Source organism: Rhagoletis pomonella, unplaced genomic scaffold, assembly GCF_013731165.1.
Source record: "Rhagoletis pomonella isolate Grant_MI unplaced genomic scaffold, Rhpom_1.0 Rhpom_scaffold_00014, whole genome shotgun sequence".
Taxonomy (NCBI): domain Eukaryota; kingdom Metazoa; phylum Arthropoda; class Insecta; order Diptera; family Tephritidae; genus Rhagoletis; species Rhagoletis pomonella.
The window spans coordinates 16267056-16288249 of NW_023458568.1; the positions used below are offsets into that span (position 1 = coordinate 16267056).

Below are 21194 nucleotides of genomic sequence, written 5' to 3' on the forward strand. Positions count from 1 at the left end.
CTTACGACGAGCTTAGCCCGGGCTTCCAGCATGCCTGGCCCGCCACGTCTTCCCATCCACGACTTCAGGCTTACACAACAGTGCGTCATAATTGATCGCATATCTTACAAATGCCAGCTGGAACTTTAAGGACTTGGGCGAGCCTAAGATATTGACCAAAAATTGTCAAATTTCACACAGACACTATTACCAATCAAAATTCTAAAAAAGCGGATTTTCGGCCCACGCTATTATGCAGTGATCTTTTTAATTTCCAATGCTTTTCATTTTAAATATTTTTCTATATACTATAGTTACTAGACGCCATGTTTGCTGTGGTTCCAGCATGTGGATACAAGCAACTGTTTATTACGTACATCGGGCAAGCAAGCATATAAGTTATTGGTCTTATATTAAAAAAACGGCGCAAGAAAAAATTTGGAATAAAAAATCCCGCGATTTTTTGTTCGAAATTTTCACAATATAGTACCTACTAAAATATTCTTACACAAAGGGCGAAGTTTAGTATCCAAATTTTGCGACTTTCCAGCTCAAGAAATATTACAATAAAATAATTTTCATTATATCTGTTGATTGAAAAAATACTTTAGCCGTTGCTGTAAACTTTCTTGAAGAAGTATTTACATATGTATACCATCGATGCCTTTGCAAATCCACCCATCGACCCATTGCAAAACCAACTATCTTACGGTACTCAAATTATAAAGTAGAGCGAAAAAACTGTTTTTGACGTAGAATACGTCTTACGTTTCGATATGGAGGCTATGCTCAAATGTTGTAGTTATAATTTTTAGAGCTTCACGAAAACGCGTATTGCACAAGAACTAATCAAGCGATTGTAAAGAAAAGTGTGGCGTTACAAAGACAAAATTCCAAACCTATCGACAGATATGTCTTTGTAAGTGACCATTTCGGTTTCTGTCGTAGAAACAAAGGTAAATATTGCCTTATTTTTGGGGTCAATTTTGAGCCTTTAAAGCGCTCTAGCAACTTATGATTTCCAGATATAACTTTCATTTTCGGGATATAGATTCTTTGGAGTAATAGAAATATTATCGTGTACAAATTTTAAATAAATTCAAAAAATATTAAGCATTTTAAGGCAAAAAATTGTTGAAAAAATTAGCAGATTTTTTTTATTACCGAAATCCTCGAAAGTCGCTCGAATGTTCTTGTTTTTGTTTTCTTTAATCAAAAATTCAATTTTTTTCCTTTCGTGTGGTATGTGGGAAGTATTGGTTGATATTTTCTAAGTATGTTTATTTTATTCAAATATATAGGCATAAATGATTTTCCATACAAAATCACTTCGTTATCATTTTGCAAACACGTCCTTGCGCTGGAAGTGAGGGAAGGGGACAAAAAGTACTATGGGTACGTATTCCGGCTTTTGAGTAACAGATGGCGCAATATGTATTTATAGCTTTATCGTGGCATATGTATGGAAATACATACATACGTAGGTACATGTATTGATTGCAGTTAGTGTGGACCTGTTTTTATACCTTTCATGAGCATGGAATGGTATTATAACTTTGGTCCGATGTTTGTAAGTACCAGAATAAGAAGAGATAGACCCATTAAAATGTATACTTAAATGATCAGAACGGCGAGCTGAGTCGATTTAGCCATGTCCGTCTGTCCGTCTGTCTGTCTGTCTGTCCGTCTGTTTGTATGCAATCTAGTCTCTCAGTTTTCGAGATATCCGGATCAAATTTGGTAGGTGGGTGTACTTTTATAATGTATTAATCATTTGTCGGAACCGGAAGAATCGGACCACTATAACATATAGCTCCCATACAACTGATTGTTCAGATATGAGATTTTTCGTTAAAACTTCTCCATTTATGCAGCTAGGAACATGAAATTTTGCAATACTTGCACCCATTATCAACAGAAAATTTAGAGTGAAAATTACAAAGATCGAGTTACTATAATCTATAGCTCTCATACAACTGATTGTTCAGATATAAGATTTTTCGTTATAACTCCTCCATTTAAGTAGCTAGGCACATGAAATTTTGCACTGTGGTCACTCATTTTCAAAAGAATACTTTCGGTGAAAATGGCGAAGATCGGGTCGCTATAACCTATATCCACCATACAACTGATTGTTCAGATATGAGATTTTTTGCCATAACTTCTTCATTTATGCAGCTAGGAACATAAAAATTCGCACCATTTTCAATCTTTATTAACAGAATACTTACGGTGAAAATAACATAGATCGGGTCACTATAACATATATCTCCCATACAACTGATTGTTCAGTTATGAGAACTTTCGTTATAACTCCGCCATTTATGCAGCTAAAAACATAAAATTTCGCATTATTTTCACTCATTATCAACAGAAAGTTTACAGTAAAAATAACAAAGATCGGATCACTATAACCTGTTTATTGCGCTCATGCAACCGATTGTTCAGATGTGGGGTTTTACTGTAACACTCCTTTATTTGGACAGCTAAAACTGATAAATTTCTTAAGCTATTTTATAAACAATAATACAAAGTCTACCGAGAAAATCGTCAAAATGTATGCTGTATGAGCTTTATCTCTTATACCACTGATTGTTCAGATACCAGTTTTTGCGATATATCTCCTGTATGTAAGAAGCTAAACCCATTAAATTGTGTTACCGGTTTACATACCGATCACACAGCAGTGAAAATCAATCTGATTGTTTAGATATGATTTCTTATATATTTATATATGCCTGCTGTGAATATATATGAGACGCTCATGAAAGGTATGAAGCCTTCGGCATAGTCGAAGACAGCGCTGCTCTTACTTGTTCGTTTAGTAATCTATGTATGTATAAATGCATAATACGCGAAAACTTTTTCGTCATATCAGATCTGTACCGTTCGTTCGATTGTGCAAAGTGAGGTATCAAATTAAAGGAGTTGGCCTGTGGATGTGCAATAACTTCTTTTTTTCAGAGTTGCCACCTGATAAAAAAAATTTAATTCAAATTATTTTTACGTTAAATCAAATATTGATGAGTATCGATCGAAATGGTTTTAAAAAGGCTTTATTTCTTAATTAAAGGTATGAGGCTTGCAACCTGTTTCAAAAAGCGAGTTAAATAAAGGCAGGAAATTGAAATGCGTATCTTGATATGGATGTCAGACGAAAGAGGTTGTGGTTTGAAAATATTTTGCAGAGGGTTGCCCCTTGTTACAAAGTTAGATTCAATATAAGAAAAAGGTTAAATAAATTACTTCAATATGAATATAAATAAAAATTGCTTTGAAGACCCTTTATTTCCAAACTGCATGTAGGAAGGTTGCCACCTGATTTTATAATTAAATTCAATTTGAATTAAGAGTATTAGATAATTTAAATATGTACCACAATATGTGTTAGATGAAAAAGGTTTAACGAGGCTTTGGTTTAAAAATTATTTGAACAGGATTGTGATCTGTTTGAAAAGTCGAATTAAATTAAATTATATGAAATATTGAAATATTGGCGTCGACCAAAAGAGTATTCAGAAAAATTTAGTTTGAGCATTTGTAACATTAAAGTGGGTTTCCACCTATGTAAAAAGTTAAGCTCATATTATTTAATAAGTCAAATGAATTTTTAAAGTATAGGTATAAATTGACATGGGTTAAAAATGTTTTTTTCTGAACTTTATTTAAGAGGATTGCCGTATGTTTTGAAATTAAATTGAACTTGAATTAAGGGAATTAGATACGCAATTTATATATGTATCGCAATATGTGTGTCAGTCAAAAAAGGTTTAACAAGGTTTTGGTTTTAAAATATTTTCAATAGGGTTGCCACGACTATTTGATAAACCATTTTTAGCTTGAATGTGATCTTAACAAGTAATTTTTAGCAAAAAACAAAACCGACTTCAATTCTCATTTCATGATCCATGTATGGGACCACCTGTAAGACACTACCTTTCCGATGCAAAAAGAATTATCGAAATCGGTTGACGCGGTCCAAAGTTATGCGGTAACATACGTAAAAAAAAATATTCCGACGAACTGATAACCTCCTCCTTTTTTGGAAGTCGGTTAATAATATCACGTATTCTACGTTTAAGTTTAGCGGCTGGCCTCCGACACAGCCTGCAGGTCACGACGAAGGCGCTTGACTGATTTTTTTTTTAGGCATTGTCTTGGTAAGCGGTATTTTCCCTGCTAGATCTTTATCGCCAAAAACGAACCTGTTCGATAGTAACTAGATCCCCACCAGTCCAAAGTCGGCGAAATGTGATACTTTTAGAACTCTTTTATCTCACTTTTTCCATAAGAAATCTATAACTAAGGTGACGAATATAGAACTGGTTCGGAACTATAGAAAAAGAAATGCAGAACGAACTTGATCTTATCTGTCGAATTTAGAACTAGTTCCGAATTATCGAGAAAAGGATGCAGAGTAGGGCTTGTGTACTTTCCTTCTGCACTTCGTACATTTTATGAAAGTTTTCGTCATTTTGAGCCACGAAAGTTTTCGTTGATTGTACAAAATCGTTTTCGTACATACTACGAAAATATGAGACATCAGATCTTAGTACATTTTACGAACGTATTCGTACTATTTACGAACGAATTTCGTACTACTTACTAAAGAATTTCGTACTATTTCCTTATTTTCTACGAAATTTTTGTAAAATGCACAAAATAGTTCGTATATTTAACGAAATTATTTTCCTAAAAACTGCGGTTGTTTCGTAGAACTTCCGATTGCTTTCATTCACCACCCTGTAACAAACATAAGACGAATTACAACACAACACTTTCATTTTGCTTTTATTCTTAATTTTAAGCGTTTTTCTTTAACAAAATGTTTTGCAATGTTTTTATGTGGAGGTACTTGGCAGACTCGCAGCTGCTTCGATGTTCGTTTCCTTTCTCGACTATAAATTAAAAGAAAATTATAAGGCGTCTGAAAGGCAAGTTTCAGTGAAAAATCATACATGTACTTACTTAAAATTTCATTAAGTAGTGCGTCTGTTCCTGGTTTGGGCTTGCCGTTGATAGCTAACTGATGAAATTGCCTATTTATGAAGTTCCACATTGCAGAGCAAGGCTCAGCGTAGGCGATGTTAAAAACATTGTATCCTTAAAATAATATATCCACAGCTTTAACATTTAATTTTATATTGTATTTTTATCCAGCAAAAGCATCTTAAAACTTTTAAAATTATATTATACGTCTCACAGTAGCCAACCAGTAGTTTCGCAATGACACACAGTACATAAAAATATGATGTAATATTAAACTGACAGTAATTTAGTATATTGTACGAAATTAAACGTCTGTTGTACGAATTTGGAAAAAATGTTTCTGCATTTGTTCTATGTACGAAAGTATTAAGTAAATTGCATGAATACAGAATTGTAAATTTCTAAAATTTTAGAACCATACGTAAATATTACGAATGCCTTCGTACAATATACAAAATTATTCGTACAGAAATTTTTTTTAGTAATTTACGAATGTGTTTCGTAAAATAAACGAAAGATTTCGTAAATTGTACTGAAAAAAGGCTTTACGAAAGTCCTTTCGTTATATTTACGAAAGGTTCGTAAAATCTTGTTTCGTTTTGAAAAATGTGTTCGTATTATGAACGAAAGTTTCGTACATTGTACAAGAACCAAGACTACGAAAGTTTTTCGTAGCACTTTTACGAAATTTTATTTTCAGTGTATGCTTTTGGAAAGGGTACTTAAGCACCCGAAAGACAACCTGTTTAGTTTTTCACTTTCTACGTTACACTTAACAGGAGTCCCAAGCAACTTTTTCGCTAACTTTTAACGTATCCTGTTAAACAAATTTGCTTTCTCTCACTCAGAACTTTATCAGCCAAAATAAATTAAGGAAATCTTATATATTTTTTTTTACTTTTCCGTGTTGTAGTATTGAAAATTGTTGCGAAAATTGGCGTGAAAAATCTTTCGACAAAAGGAGCAAAATATTTAACACAAGACTCAAATTGTAAACTTATATCATTCTTTGTAAATTGTTATTAGAAACCAGCATCCTAAGTTAAGTTCAATACATGTATAATAATTGATATATCTTTTGTTTTGCATAACTGAGCTGAAGAAAAATTCAAAACTGCGATCTGAAGTACTCGTAGTTGTAGCCATTTACCTAATGTTTACCTTTAATATACTTAAACCGTTTGCAAATGTACCATACTTTAAAGTTATTTTTTCCTAAAAACATTTCCTAATTTAGTTTGTATACTTTAATAAATATTTTACATAAAGTTTGAATTACTGCATATTTTATAATATTTAATATTCATGTCACATTTATATTTAATTTAAATGTTTGTATTAAAGATTAATCGTGCGATTTGACGAAAATACTTGGACATGATAAGAATTAGTGTCAGAAGCAGCTGACATATATAGAGAATACCAATAATCACCAATATGTATCCACAACGTTTTTCAAGCTAAAATTTCTTTATTATTATTTTATAAAAAATATTATTCATGCTTAACCATGACCATATAAATCCCATTATCAAACTTAATACAAACTTTAGAAAAATTCAACAAATTTTCATCAAAATTTCGGTCTTTTGAATCTGAATCTTAAGAAAATTTTTGGGTATGCAGTTCTATACCATTTTTTAGCCCCTTAAAACTTGCACTTTATTAGAATAACGTTTTTGGGCTGTAAAACTGTATGCAATTTTTATGAAGATTTGTTGAATTTGACGAAAGTTAGTATTAAGTATGAAAATTTTATTGACATGGTTTCGGTTAAAGCATGAACAATATGTTTTTAAAACAATAATCAGAAAATTTGGCGAGCAGCTGCGCGCGCAGATTTGACAAGTGACTTTTTGTAATATTTTGTATATATATATACTTATATACATATGTATATATATATTGTATATATATTTTGTATAGTTTTGTAAAGTGATATTTTGTATATGCGAAAAAGACGACTGTATGAATACCATATTGAACAACTGCAGGATGTAAAGTGCTGCCACTTTTTTAATTTTAAAATTAAAATATGTTTAAGGTATGTATTTATTTAAAATTAAAAAACATTAACAAAATACTTAAAGAAAATATGCCGCAAATATGCTTTATAGTTAAAATATGCGCTATACCTTTAAATAAGCTATCATATTCAAAAATGGCGTAAACATTCAAAAATATGCTTATTAGGTAAATTAATTAAATCTCTAGTAATTACTTTACACCAGTTACAAGAACCTGTCCCACCAGTCAAAAATTTAAATAGTTTCAAATATATCTATGAATTTGTTTTTGTTATTTATGACCTGTTAACAATTATATTCAACAATTTTATTGAGCTTGTCGCCGTTTCCTATGAATATTATATGAATATTATGTCAGCCTAATTATTAATGAAAACGAAAGCGTATTTTATATGTATATTTTACAACACGGATCTTGCTTGAAAATTAAGTGTTTTGTCTAAAATTCGACTTTGAGTACACAAAGGTAGAATCAGGGATGGTAATCATTATAAGCTAAAAAATATTAATCAAGATTTATTTATTATTACCCGATTTTTATTTTTTTAATCACAAATAATAATTATTTATTGATTTTTACTTTTTTGCTCGAATGTAATTATTATTATATAAATTATATTTTTTTGCTCAATAAAAATGATAACTTCTTGATTTCTATGGTTTTGATCGAGAGTACTGATTATGTTACGATTTTTATTTTTTCGCTCAAGAATAATACTCAGCTTCTGAGTTTTATATTTTCACTTGAACATAATGATTACTTTTGATTTTTATTTTTTTCGCTCAGGTATAATGATTATCTTGAGATTTTTATTTTTTCCGCTCAAGAATAATGATTGCCACCTGATTTTTATTTTCTTTCGCCAAACATAAAACTCAAAACCTTATACAACCAAGACCATAAGAGCTGTTGACTTGAAATTTTATAAGAGCATACCTTTTATCTTGTGTTATCTTCCTATAAAATCGAAACGTTTTAAATTATAAATTTATAGGCGGAAAATTGGTATGGAAATGAAACAAGTTCGTTTTCATGCCGTGTGCGTGTGTCATATCTACATAGGCATGTACATACTAGGGATGTCAATTTTCGGGGTTTTGTCGATCCCGGAATTTTCGGGATCTGAAAATACAATCCCGGTATTGTCCCGAAATTCAGGTAAAAGTGCAACACATCTGTGATCATCCTATTATAGTTTTTTAAATCAGATTGATATAACAAAAAAAGTACAATTTATTGTAATTCATTTACATACTAATTAAGGCGATAAATCAGTATTTTCAATCAACAAAAAACAAACACAAAATTTGACAATCACATATGTATTTATGTACATATCCTCATTAATTTATAACATAGCTTTTGTACTACATGTACAAATGCATATACGGTCACTCCCAGAAATATTTTGCATAAATTTTTTTTGCAATATTCAGAATGTTTTTCACGACATTTTTTTTTTTGTTAATTTAAAAAAATATATACGTATGTGCAATTTTGAAGTTGCTAAAACATCCCGTTGACATTTTATATATTTTTTTTTGCCACAAAAAAATTCGTTATAAGGAAGAAAATGCCCAACATCGTCAGTAAAAAAAATTCAAAAATCAAGGGAGTTTTTAGCAACTTTAAAATTGTCCTTTATTGTTTTTTCTTAACAGCGGTCGTCCCTCGGCAGACAATGGCAAACGTCCGAGTGTTTTTCTGCCATGAAAAACAGCTTCTCATAAAAATACAATCGCCGTTCGGAGTCGGCGTAAAACTGTAGGTCCCTCCGCTTTGTGTGACAACATCAAGGCGCACGCCACAATTCGGAGGAGAAGCTCGGCCAAACACTAACATATGTGTAAGCGCCAATCTATTATATTATTGTTATTAAAATAACCGTTATTTTCATACTATGTACTTATCTAATAAAAGCTTGACTAAATATTTTTCATCCGATTTTGAAAAGCAAACCTGGTTTGAATAAAATTATAGTTTAAAAAACTAAAACCTCCCTATTATAATTGCCATTCGTACTGTCATCAGGTATGTAACATGAGAATAGAAATCGCTGCACAATTAGGCGCATCAATATTACATCCCGAGCTAATAAAAGGGAGGTAAAAAGGAATTTATGTATATACCTTTAAAATGATGTATAATAATATATTGTTAGACTTAGCTTGTTGGTACTTAGTTTTCATCGGGTAATATTTAAAAACTCCTATTTTTATACCCTAGCGCACTTGTTTGCAAGGGTACTATAACTTTGTTCGCATAACGCTTATTTGTAACAGCCTAAAATAATCGAGATAGATATAGACAAATGTATACATACATAAATGCTCAGAATGAAAAGAGAAGTCGATTAAGCCATGACTGTCTGTCTGTACGTCCGTCGGTCCGCCCGAAAACACGATAACACAAACACAAAAATTTAGATATCTCAACGAAATTTGGTATGTAGGTTGCCCTTTATCCGAGGTAGGTTGGTATTGAAAATGGGCGAAATCAGACTGTATCCTCTCCCACTTCACTTATAACGGTATCTTCAAAAATGGAAAAACTACGATATTTCATTAATATTGGATCCAAATTGTTGAAAATGAGTATGTGTGTATGAGTATTATGAAGGTTCTGGAAAATGGGCGTAACCTCGCCCCGCGATGAAATGCCGTATCTAAGTAGCCGTTTCACCCTTCCTTGCCAAACTCAGTACCACTTTACCAACGGTCCAGCTTTTGAAAATCTCTGAAATCGGGCAACAACTACGCCCACTTTCCATATAATAGTAATTTACAGAAACAAAGAAACTTGGATAAATCAGTAACTACTAAAGCTAATTCTCCTAAAATCCATGATTGCAATAGCCACTTATAAGAAAATTAGATTCATATAAATTTCTGGATAATGGGCGTGGTTTCCCTAAGAAGTCCTGTAGACGAATAAAAAGAGGGAGGTCATTGAGTTCTTTGGTCTTTGATCTCTCTAGTGGGAGAGGTGGGATTCGCCAAGCCCTTTAATTTTTTTACCAGCCTGAAATTAAATTTTTTTTTTGGGCAAACCGAGGGTCAATGTTCATCAAAAAAGGAAGAATGGAAATTCGAATATCTATTCAGCAGAGCTGTGTAATGATTGAATCAATTGAGTGTGCCTTCTCATTTTTTTCGTTTCATAAATGTCATTGTTTGATTTAAAAAATTTAACCACCACTCTTGAGATTGGTTACAAATTGTAAACACAAAATATGTAGTGGAATGGTTGACACCCATTCACATAGAGAATGTGAATGCAAAAAAAAAACTCAATCATGTATGATTGTACGTTTATGTGATTGCAATCTGTCATTATCAATCAGTACTAATACTATTTGTTGTATCCGGGTTGAGATTTTTGTACTCAAAATGTGAAACCAGGAGATTGCCATCTCCCTTAAAATAAGTAAACAAATAAATATTTGGTGCTAAACTATCTTTCTAAGTGTTTGGCCGAGCTTCCGCTCAAATTCATGAATGGCATGGCATGAATTCTGTTGTTGTGGCACAAATGGAGACACCTATGTACATATTTAAGGCTCACTCCGAACACCAAATGATTTTATAAGAAGTGTTTTCAAGGCAGAAATATACTCGAAGGTTTGCCATTGCGCGCCGAAGGACGACTGCTATTTTGGGTTATGATCTTACCTGGTATTTAACCATGGTCCTATGGAGTGGAAGTACGCACATGTAATCACTCTGCTACGGCGGCCGCCGTAAGTACATGCTATACATATCGTCGTTTAAAGTACAAAACCGCGTATCAAGAAAATGCAAAACCGCGTAATTGCATAAATTATTTTCTAGATAGTAAAATCACCCATATTTCAAAATGGTTCTCTTTTTTGTAAAGCAAACGTCTTTCTGGCTAGTATATTTCAGGACGTATGGATAAGAATTGAGCCAAGAGCTATTGTGGGCAAATCCAATTTTTGGCAGCAAATGTCAGTTACGCGGTTTTGCAGAATGGAGATACGCGGTTTTGTACTTTAAAAGACGATATGTATGTACACATATTAGATTATTTGTTCTCAAAATGCATGAAAACTATAGTATGCTTGCAAACTATTACACTGAAAATAAAATTAGGTAAAAGTGCTACGAAAAATTTTCGTAGTCTTGGTTTTTGTAGAATGTACGAAACTTTCGTTCATAATACGAACACATTTTTGACAACGAAACAAGATTTTACGAACAAATCGTAAATATAACGAAAGGACTTTCGTAAAGCCTTTTTTCAGTACAATTTACGAAATCTTACGTTTATTTTACGAAACATATTCGTAAATTACTGAAAAAATCTCTGTACGAATAATTTTGTATATTGTACGAAGGCATTCGTAATATTTACGTATGGTTTTAAAATTTACGAAATCTACAATTCTGTATTCGCACAATTTACTTAATACTTTCGTACATAGAACAAATGCAGAAAATTTTATTTGAAATTCGTACAACAGACGAATATTTTCGTACAATGTACTAAATTACCGTCAGTTTAATATTTCATCATATTTTTATGTACCGCGTGTCATTGCGAAACTACTGGTTGGCCACTGTGAGACGTATAATATAATTTTAAAAGTTTTAAGAGGCTTTTTTTGGTGTTAAGTGTCGTAATGTCTTAAAATCTTAAAATTTTTAAACGTATAATAACACCTAATACTTCTTGAGGCGTTTTTTAACATAACCAAAATGTCTTTAAACTAGTAGGAAATATATTATTGGCTCTTATTATACCCAACGAATCTTTCAAATCGCTTTTAACCGTTACTTTATATTAAACAAATTTAAGCCTTTAAGACATTACGACGTCTAACACGAATTGTGAATCCCCTAAATATGCATTAGATGTCCGCTTATGGGAATTTCGTAAAAAATTAAATTAAAATTCAAATAAAATATCTTTGAATATGGACTATGATCTTGTGTATGTACATATACGTATGTACAAGCGCTAGAGTCAACATCTGACCGAAAAAAAGTTACCGCTTGTTAGAGCTTCGCGTCCGCTTATGGGAGATTTTTTTTTTATAACTGGACTTTTTTGAGTGTCCGCGTCCGTTTATCGGAAAGTCTGTGTATGGGAGAGCATGAGAGCTTTCACTGTACATATAGGCATGTAAATGTATGTATGGACATGTCTCATCGCGTATGTGAAAATATTTTCACGCTTTTTCATGAAAATATCAGGCATGTTCTGCAATACACTTCCGAGTGAATTTCAACAAAACTCACTTTAAATCCGTACTTTGGGGTTAGTGATTCACTTTCGGAGTTTTATATTTAGGTTCAGGAATCTGAAAGAAAGTGGAAATAAAACTCGTAAAGTGAAACACAGAACCCCGAAAGTCGGATTAATGGTGAGTTTTGTTGAATTTCACCCGGAAATGAATTGCAGAACCTGCCTGATAGTGAAACCGTGCAAGTTGTTTACATACACGATCAGGTATGTACGCTTATCTGCTTGCATATATAGTGCTTATCATAACTTAACAACACTCACATATTGGCAAGATTTTATATTTTATTTTATTATTTTTAAACTTTAATGATTATATGCGAAGTATGTTCGGCGATTTTTATATCCAGAAAATGAGCAACATTTAAACAAAAAAAAATGTCAAAAATGAACGGTAAATCCCAGCTACTTTCAAACTTGCACTTTATTATGCTAAAATTGAATCGGTTACAAAACTGCTTACTCCGAATCTTTCTAACAAATCTAATTAAAAAGCTTGACATTGCTACGAAAATTTGTTGATTTTTTTTATATATTGCACAAACATTGGAGCTTGGATTTAGAAGGTTTCTGATAAAGAATTCACTATAATTTTATAAAAAATAGCTATAATCAAAAGATTATAAAGTAAATAGTCAAATCTTGTCAATACATGAGTGTCGTATCCCTGCAAAAAATTGTGCGACTAATCTCTAAAGAGAGTATTCCGAGATTACTCTCAACTCATCTCTCACGGGTACTATTAACGATTTAATGATATGTACGCACTTAGTCAATGAAATTTCATGTGCGGCGTTGGCACACAGAGAGAGTATCCGCCTAACAAAACTGAGCACCCCAGTTCGAATCTCAGCTGGCGCAAATTTTTATTTTTATTTTTTAAAAGTGACTAGTCGCTTTTTATACCCATTCGGGTATAAAGGTGAACAATTAGTCTCTTCATAGGACATGCTCGAACAAAAGCGAACAGTTCATTCCATATAAAGAGATCAAAAGTGGTATTAGTCGCATGCTCCTTTGCGATTGCTCCCGGAGTCATCCCGGATTAGTCCAATTTTTTGCAGGGATAGTTATGATAAGCCCTATACATATACATACATATATATAAATGTGCATACCCTGCAGGAAATGTATCTAACTATAAGCTAACTTTAAGTTGATTAGGAAGGAGCTATAAGTCACTTATCTATATATATAAAAATTAATGCCATTTTTCGTTGTGACTTTATAACTCAAGAACGGGCTCACCTATCCAAACCAAATTTTTAGGCTTTGTTTGGACTATTCAGTAGATGGTTTGTGTTTTGAAATTTTAAGAATCGGATACCAGGGTCTCGAGAAATAGTCCAAAACGTGGACCCGGGTAACCCTAGGATGTGTTTGTACAATATGGGTAGCAAATGGAAGCTGTTGATGATTTCTATAGTATAGAGTATTTTTCATACCGTTCCGTGACTAGGGTCTCGAGATATAGGCCAAAACGTGGACCCGGGTAACCCTAGGATGTGTTTGTACAATATGTGTAGCAAATGGAAGCTGCTGATGATTGCTATAGTATAGAGTATTTTTGATGCCGCTCCGTGACTAGGGTCTCGAGATATCGGCCAAAATGTGGACCCCGATAACTTAAGGATGTGTTTGTACAATATGGGTAGCAAATGGGAGCTGTTGATGATTGCTATAGTATAGAGTATTTTTAATGCCCCTCCGTAACTAGGGTCTCGAGATATAGACCAAAACGTGGACCTGGATAACCCTAGGATGTGTTTGAACCACATGAGTATCCATTGTAAGTTGTTGATAAATGCTAATGAAAAGAGGATTTTTCTTTTCGCTGGGTAACTAAGGACTCCAGATATAGACCAATTGGGAACTCGCCTTCAGGTTAAGAGATTGCATTCTTATGTACTACAACCAGTTAAAATGGTATATTCAATCACATAACAATATAATCTTTTTACCTGAAGGCGAGTTCCCAATTGCAAAATCAGAAACAGAGAATCGGCCGTTGGAATGTATCAAACAACTTTTTTATTGTACTTACCTTTCTACTTCCACTCATTTCGATGTAAGAATAAGCACAAAGTATTTTTATTTGAGAATGGCACATTTTGTTCGTGCTTACATTTTGTGTGAAGAGATATGTGCACGTAGACAAAAATATTAATCAGCATGTTAAAAACAAATCAAAACAAACACCTCATTACTTATTTCCTTCATGGTAAACGTTTCAATAATTTCACCACACATATGTTACATATTTTTTTTATTTAACTCGTACCTACTTGAAAAGCTGAAAAGCGCTCAATGTATGGTGAAATTATTTTTAAAAACACACCAAAAACCCATTTGTTTGGTCAGATTCATCCCACTTAGCCAGCGGATTATACGTTTTCATATTATCATATTAACATACATACATCAATAATAGTTTAATCATTTACTAAACGATTTGTTACCTACTTAGCTACGCTCTTTCGCTCTCAAAATTTATGAACTTTCGTCTTAACTAGCATACTTATTATTCCCACCTACAAACTTACTTGCATTATATTTATATCAACATGTAGGTATGTATGTAGCAGGCAGATCGACAAACAAAGTAGGCTTTGAAAAGACATCGAACTATATTACGGTGCATTTATTTTGCATAGAGAAATACATGAATATTTTGTACCACCTACAAACTTACTTGCATTATATTTATATCAACATGTAGGTATGTATGTAGCTGGCAGATAAACAAAAAAAAGTAGGCTTTGAAAAGACATCGAACTATATTACGGTGCATTTATTTTGCATAGAGAAATACATGAATATTTTGTATAAATAGGTATATAGAGCTTTGACTCTTAGCATTAAGAAAATTCAAATTAGGAGAATATATGACATTGGAGTGTAAACATCGCTGGAGCGTTTTCTTTGGCCCCATACGTTCAGTAGTGTCCGAAATTACCGCGGTGCAAAATTATTAGTTATTATAGTGTTTTTTTTTTTAATAATTATTGAAGTTTGTGTGAATTTGTGAAAAGAAGAAATATAGCGCAAAGCGAATTTCCGAGCAAAAAAAACGGTAAGTTTTGAACTGTTGAAGTGAATTACACGAATGCATGTGTTTCCTTATTTGAAAAAACATATGGTGTACCACTATTAATGTAGGCATTTTTTTAAATTTAATTTATTCTGTTTTAATTGAAAGAAAAATGCCACGACCCACACGAGGAAATATAGGTCGGCGAACGCGTCATGCAAATGCTACGGCATTACAAAGGCGATCACAGACTCCAGATGAACGAGCACAAGCTAATGCATCGCAGCGTGAACGTAATGCACGAAATAGATCTGTTGTACCTGAAATTATGCGTGCTGCTTTTAATTACAACAGTCAGATTAATTACAGTATGTACGGATATATTGGAATAATGGACGCAATATGTCCACATTGTGATGAGCTAAATTTCCAGGTGAAACGCCCGGCATGTGTTGTGCTAATGGCAAAGTGAGATTGCCACCATTAGAAACTCCACCCGAACCATTGTCTTCATTAATTTTTGGGACTTCTGAAAATTCGAAGCACTTTTTGAGTCATATTCAACAATACAATTCGGCATTTCAAATGACTTCTTTTGGTGCTACTAACATTATTAGAGATAATTTTATGCCGACGTTTAAGGTAAATACTTAAACAGGATTGTCCCAATCAATCTGAATCATAAAAGTATTCTATAGTTTTAAAAATTATTATGCAACATATACCTAAAATTGCATACATGTTGCAGATTCAGGGCCAAATTTATCATCAAGCTGGTTCGTTATTGCCATACCCCGACGCTGATTATCAATTTTTGCAAATTTATTTTATTGGTGATGAAAATCGTGAATTGGATCAACGTTGTGCAATTGCTTTGAATACAAGACGAGAAATTAGTTGTGAGCTACAAAGGTTTTTCCATCAGCATAACGCATTAGTTCAATTGTTCAAAATTGCTCTCGATCGTATGCCATCTGATAATCACAAAATCGTAATAAGGGCTGATAGAACACCTTTTGGAGAGCACGAAAGGCGATTCAATGCAGCGACAATTGATGAGGTTGCAATTGTAATTCGTAGTGATCAGTTTCAATCGCGTGATATTATACTTCATCGTAGAAATGAGCAATTGCAACGTGTTTCGGAACTTCATCGTAGTTACGACGCATTACAATACCCAATATTGCATTGGAAAGGTGACGATGGCTACCATATCAATATACCAATGATTGATCCACGAACAGGTAAATAATATTTTCAGTGTGTTCACATTTCATCATTTGTAGAAATTTCTTAAGTCACATTTTCCACTTATTTTCAGGTCTACATGTACAGAAAAAAGTTAGTGCCATGAATTTTTATTCTTATCGATTGATGGTTCGTCCACAAGAACAAAATTATATCTTGAGATGTCGTAAACTATATCATCAGTACATCGTTGATATGTACGCCAAAATAGAAACAAAACGTCTTAATTTTATTCGTTTCAACCAAACAAAATTAAGATCTGAACAATATATTCATTTGCAAGATGCGATAGCGAATGATGCTAATATTAATGACATCGGACGTTTAACTATATCGCCATCTTCGTATATTGGTAGCCCACGGAATATGAACGAATATGCACAAGACGCAATGTGTTATGTACGAAAATACGGTCGACCGGATCTGTTCATTACATTTACATGTAATCCGCAGTGGGATGACATCAAAAACAATTTATTTGCAGGACAGTCGACAACCGATCGTCATGACATTACTGCGCGTGTTTTTCGGCAAAAATGTAAAGCACTTATGGATTTAATTGTGAAATTATATGTATTTGGGGAGGTGCGTTGCCATATGTACTCCATCGAATGGCAGAAAAGGGGATTGCCGCACGCACATATACTAATTTGGCTGGTACATAAAATAACTCCGGATCAAATCGATAACCTTATATCAGCTGAAATTCCTAATCACACTGCTGATCCTGAGTTATTTCAAGTTGTCGTTAAAAACATGATACATGGACCGTGCGGTGAACTAAATGTGAATTCACTATGTATGATTGATGAAGAGTGTTCGAAACAATACCCAAGGCAATTTACTTCAGACACAATAACGGGCAATGACGGATATCCGTTGTATCGACGTAGATCACCTAATGATAATGGCAAAACGGCAACCATTAGAATGCATAACCAGGAAGTTGAAGTTGATAATCGTTGGGTGGTTCCGTATTGTCCATTATTATCGAAAATATTCAACGCTCATATAAATGTGGAATATTGTAATTCTGTCAAATCCATTAAATATATTTGCAAGTATGTAAATAAAGGGAGCGATATGGCTATTTTCGGTGTTGCTGGTGATAATAGAAATGATGAAATTACTCAGTATCAAATGGGTCGCTATATTAGTAGCAATGAAGCTGTCTGGAGGATTATGTCGTTTCCAATGCACGAAAGACATCCTGCGGTTGTTCACTTGGCTGTACATATTGAGAATGGCCAACGTGTTTATTTTAATGTAGCAAATTTATTGGAAAGAGCAGCGCAACCACCAGCAACTACGTTAACAGCGAAACTGATACATTTGCGATAACTTTGTTATATTCTGAAGTGCCTCAGTATTACACATGGAATGTGTCTTCGAAAAAATTTCAAAGACGTAAACAAGGAACAGCAGTTCATGGGCATCCTGGCATTTTCCAAACAGATGCAATTGGCAGAATATATACAGTACATCCAAACAATGTTGAGTGTTTTTATTTGAGATTGTTATTAGTTAACGTGAATGGCCCAAAATCATTTCAAGAATTGAGAACAGTCAACGGTCATTTGTGTGAAACATACCGTGAAGCATGCCAACTTTTGCATTTGTTGGAGGATGATGCACATTGGGATTCAACACTTCATGATGCATCTATTTCGGCTCATCCTCAACAAATACGAATGCTGTTTGCCGTTATATTATCAACATGTATGCCATCAAATCCACTTGAATTATGGAACAAATACAAACATAATATTGCAGAAGATATTTTAATTCGTATGCGTCATCATGCAAGAAATCCTGATTTGTTGATAACTTTGGAAATGTACAACGAAGCTTTGATAATAATTGAAGATATGTGTCTATGGATTGCAAATAAAACATTAGTACAATTGGATATGACCGCACCAAATCGTGACATGCATGATCTGTTTGATCGTGAATTGCAACGTGAGCAGGAATTCAATTCTAATGATTTGCGTTTATTTGTACAATCGAATATAACCAAAATGAATATTCAGCAAAAACATGTATATGACACAATCATGCAAGCCATTTCCAATAATGCAGGTGGGTTATATTTCTTGGATGCACCTGGTGGTACAGGCAAAACGTTCGTTATATCACTGATTTTAGCCACTATTCGATCGGAACAGAAAATTGCATTGGCACTTGCATCTTCGGGAATTGCTGCTACATTATTAGAAGGTGGTCGGACAGCACACTCTGCATTAAAATTGCCATTGAATGTACAGGTGATTGAAACTCCAACTTGCAATATTTCAAGAAATTCTGCTATGGCAAAAGTTCTGCGATTAACGTCAATTATTTTATGGGATGAGTGTACAATGGCGAATAAAAAATTAATAGAAGCATTTAATCGAACAATGCAAGATTTACGTGGTAACCAACAGCTTTTTGGTGGTGCTTTGATATTACTGTCAGGGGATTTTCGACAAACATTGCCTGTCATTCCTCGGTCAACTCCTGCTGATGAAATAAATGCCTGTTTGAAGTCATCAGTTCTTTGGAGATATGTACAAAAATTGACACTGAACATTAATATGCGTATTCACCTACAAAATGATCCAGCTGCCCATGAGTTTTCAAAACAATTGTTACAAATTGGTGATGGCAAAATACAAATCGACAGAACCAACGGATTGATCACTGTACCGAACAATTTTTGTACAATTACGAAATCGATAGATGAATTGATTGAATGTGTTTTTCCAAATATTCTTCAGAATTACAGAAATCATGATTGGTTGAGAGAACGCGCCATTTTAGCACCGAAGAACATTCATATCAATGCCATTAATTTTCAAATTCAAGCAAAACTCCCAGGTGTAGTCACGACATATAAGTCAATTGACAGTGCTATGAATCAAGATGAGGCAATGAATTATCCAACTGAATTTTTAAATTCATTAGAACCGGCTGGTATGCCACCGCATTGCTTGAATCTGAAAGTGGGTTCTTTGATTATATTATTGCGAAATATTAATCCACGAAAACTGTGTAATGGCACCAGATTGGCAGTGAAAAATTTATTGCCAAATTTGATTGAAGCTACGATCTTAACTGGTAAATCAAAAGGAGAAGGTTGTTTAATACCGCGTATCCCTATGATTCCAACTGATATGCCATTTGAATTCAAACGATTACAATATCCTGTGCGTTTACCATTTGCGATGTCCATCAACAAAGCTCAAGGGCAAACACTTAACGTTTGTGGTGTGAATTTGGAGGAATCATGTTTTTCACATGGCCAACTTTATGTCGCCTGTTCCAGAGTCGGTACCCCCAGCCGTTTGTTTATTCATGCTCAAAATGGAAAAACAAAAAATATTGTTTATCCAAATGTTTTGGATTAAGTTTTAAAATAGCTAGCAAATAATTAAATATATTTTTTTTTTTTTATAAATGAGTTTGATTTAATATTTCACTTTATACGTAGCGAAGCACGTACCTGGCCGCTAGTTGTCTGTATAGTTTCTTTGACGAAAGCTAACTATATTTCTATGGCGATTGCCGCGAAATAGTCAAGGGTGTAACTAGCTTGTAACAAACTACTTTGGGCATAAAATATCAATAGGAAAAAAAATATTTTTGTTTTTTTTTTATTTATTTATTTACTTTATTTATTTGATCATATTCCATTTTTGTCCTTTTATTTGTCCTCAGTTCGAAAAAGTATTTGCGAAGTGCAGGATATTTAAATAGAAACGCGTTTAAAGAAAACAATCTCGAGCTTTACTCCTGCATTACTTGTCCACTTGTTTCAAGTTAGCTTTTTGTAGCTAACTACACGTTATATATTTTATAGAAATCCCGCAAAAAAGCTAATTACAAGTAGGTTATTTTTTATTAATTGATAATTTTTTTCTGCAGGGTACATACATATGCATATACATTGAAACATATACAAGCACATATGTACATACATTGAAAGTAAGACAAGCGAAGTCTCTATAGAAAAACACATGGGGCTGCCTTATGTGTGAAAAGTCACACACGAGCAGAGACAACGTAAGTTTTTTTGGGGAGGAGATGAAGGTTGAAAAATATCTTTAGCTGTTGTATATTTAAGTTCCGACGACATCGTTATGACTCATAATTGATCACATTCTGGAATTAAGTGTCCCACCACCTGTCAAGGCATCGAAATTCCGAATATCGCATATGGTACAAATACAGGATATTGAAAGAAATACAGAACATTTGGCGTCCCGTATAAAATAAATAAATTATCTTGCCAGTTGGCGAAAAAGAGAACTGTTCTGTACAATACGGGACGAATGATCATCGTAACTATGCCGCATTTGATATATTTTTGCTTAAATTAGTACACACTCGTATCATTGAATCACAAATCCTGCCCGAAAGACTAATTAATCTCCGTAAAGAATGAGTTGAGTACTAATTAATCTTCAATTATAACCTTATTACTTACTTTAATTGCGGCGGCATAATGGCACCCCATGGCGACTAATCTCGGACCATTCTCTTCAGAGATTAGCCGCACAATTTTTCACAGTACATAAGTACATATTAGAGGTATATGCGGCCGAGCCACGCCGCCGCCGCCGCCGGTTTTTGTCATTCCTCACGCGCCGCCGCAGAGTTACGAAAATATCGG

General features: G+C 33.5%; 2 protein-coding genes across 2 annotated transcripts in view; both read left to right on the forward strand.

The window, feature by feature from the left end:
- LOC118749276 (protein furry-like) overlaps window positions 1-21194 on the forward strand; it is a 1083341-nt gene that overhangs the window by 481866 nt on the left and 580281 nt on the right. The gene's annotated exons all lie outside the window — the stretch shown is intronic.
- LOC118749277 lies at window positions 15392-17903 on the forward strand. The gene is given in 4 exon segments (XM_036484077.1): window positions 15392-15708; window positions 15711-15934; window positions 16041-16536; window positions 16614-17903. Coding segments are annotated over 4 exon segments (2232 nt in total). The 5' UTR covers window positions 15392-15464; the 3' UTR covers window positions 17882-17903.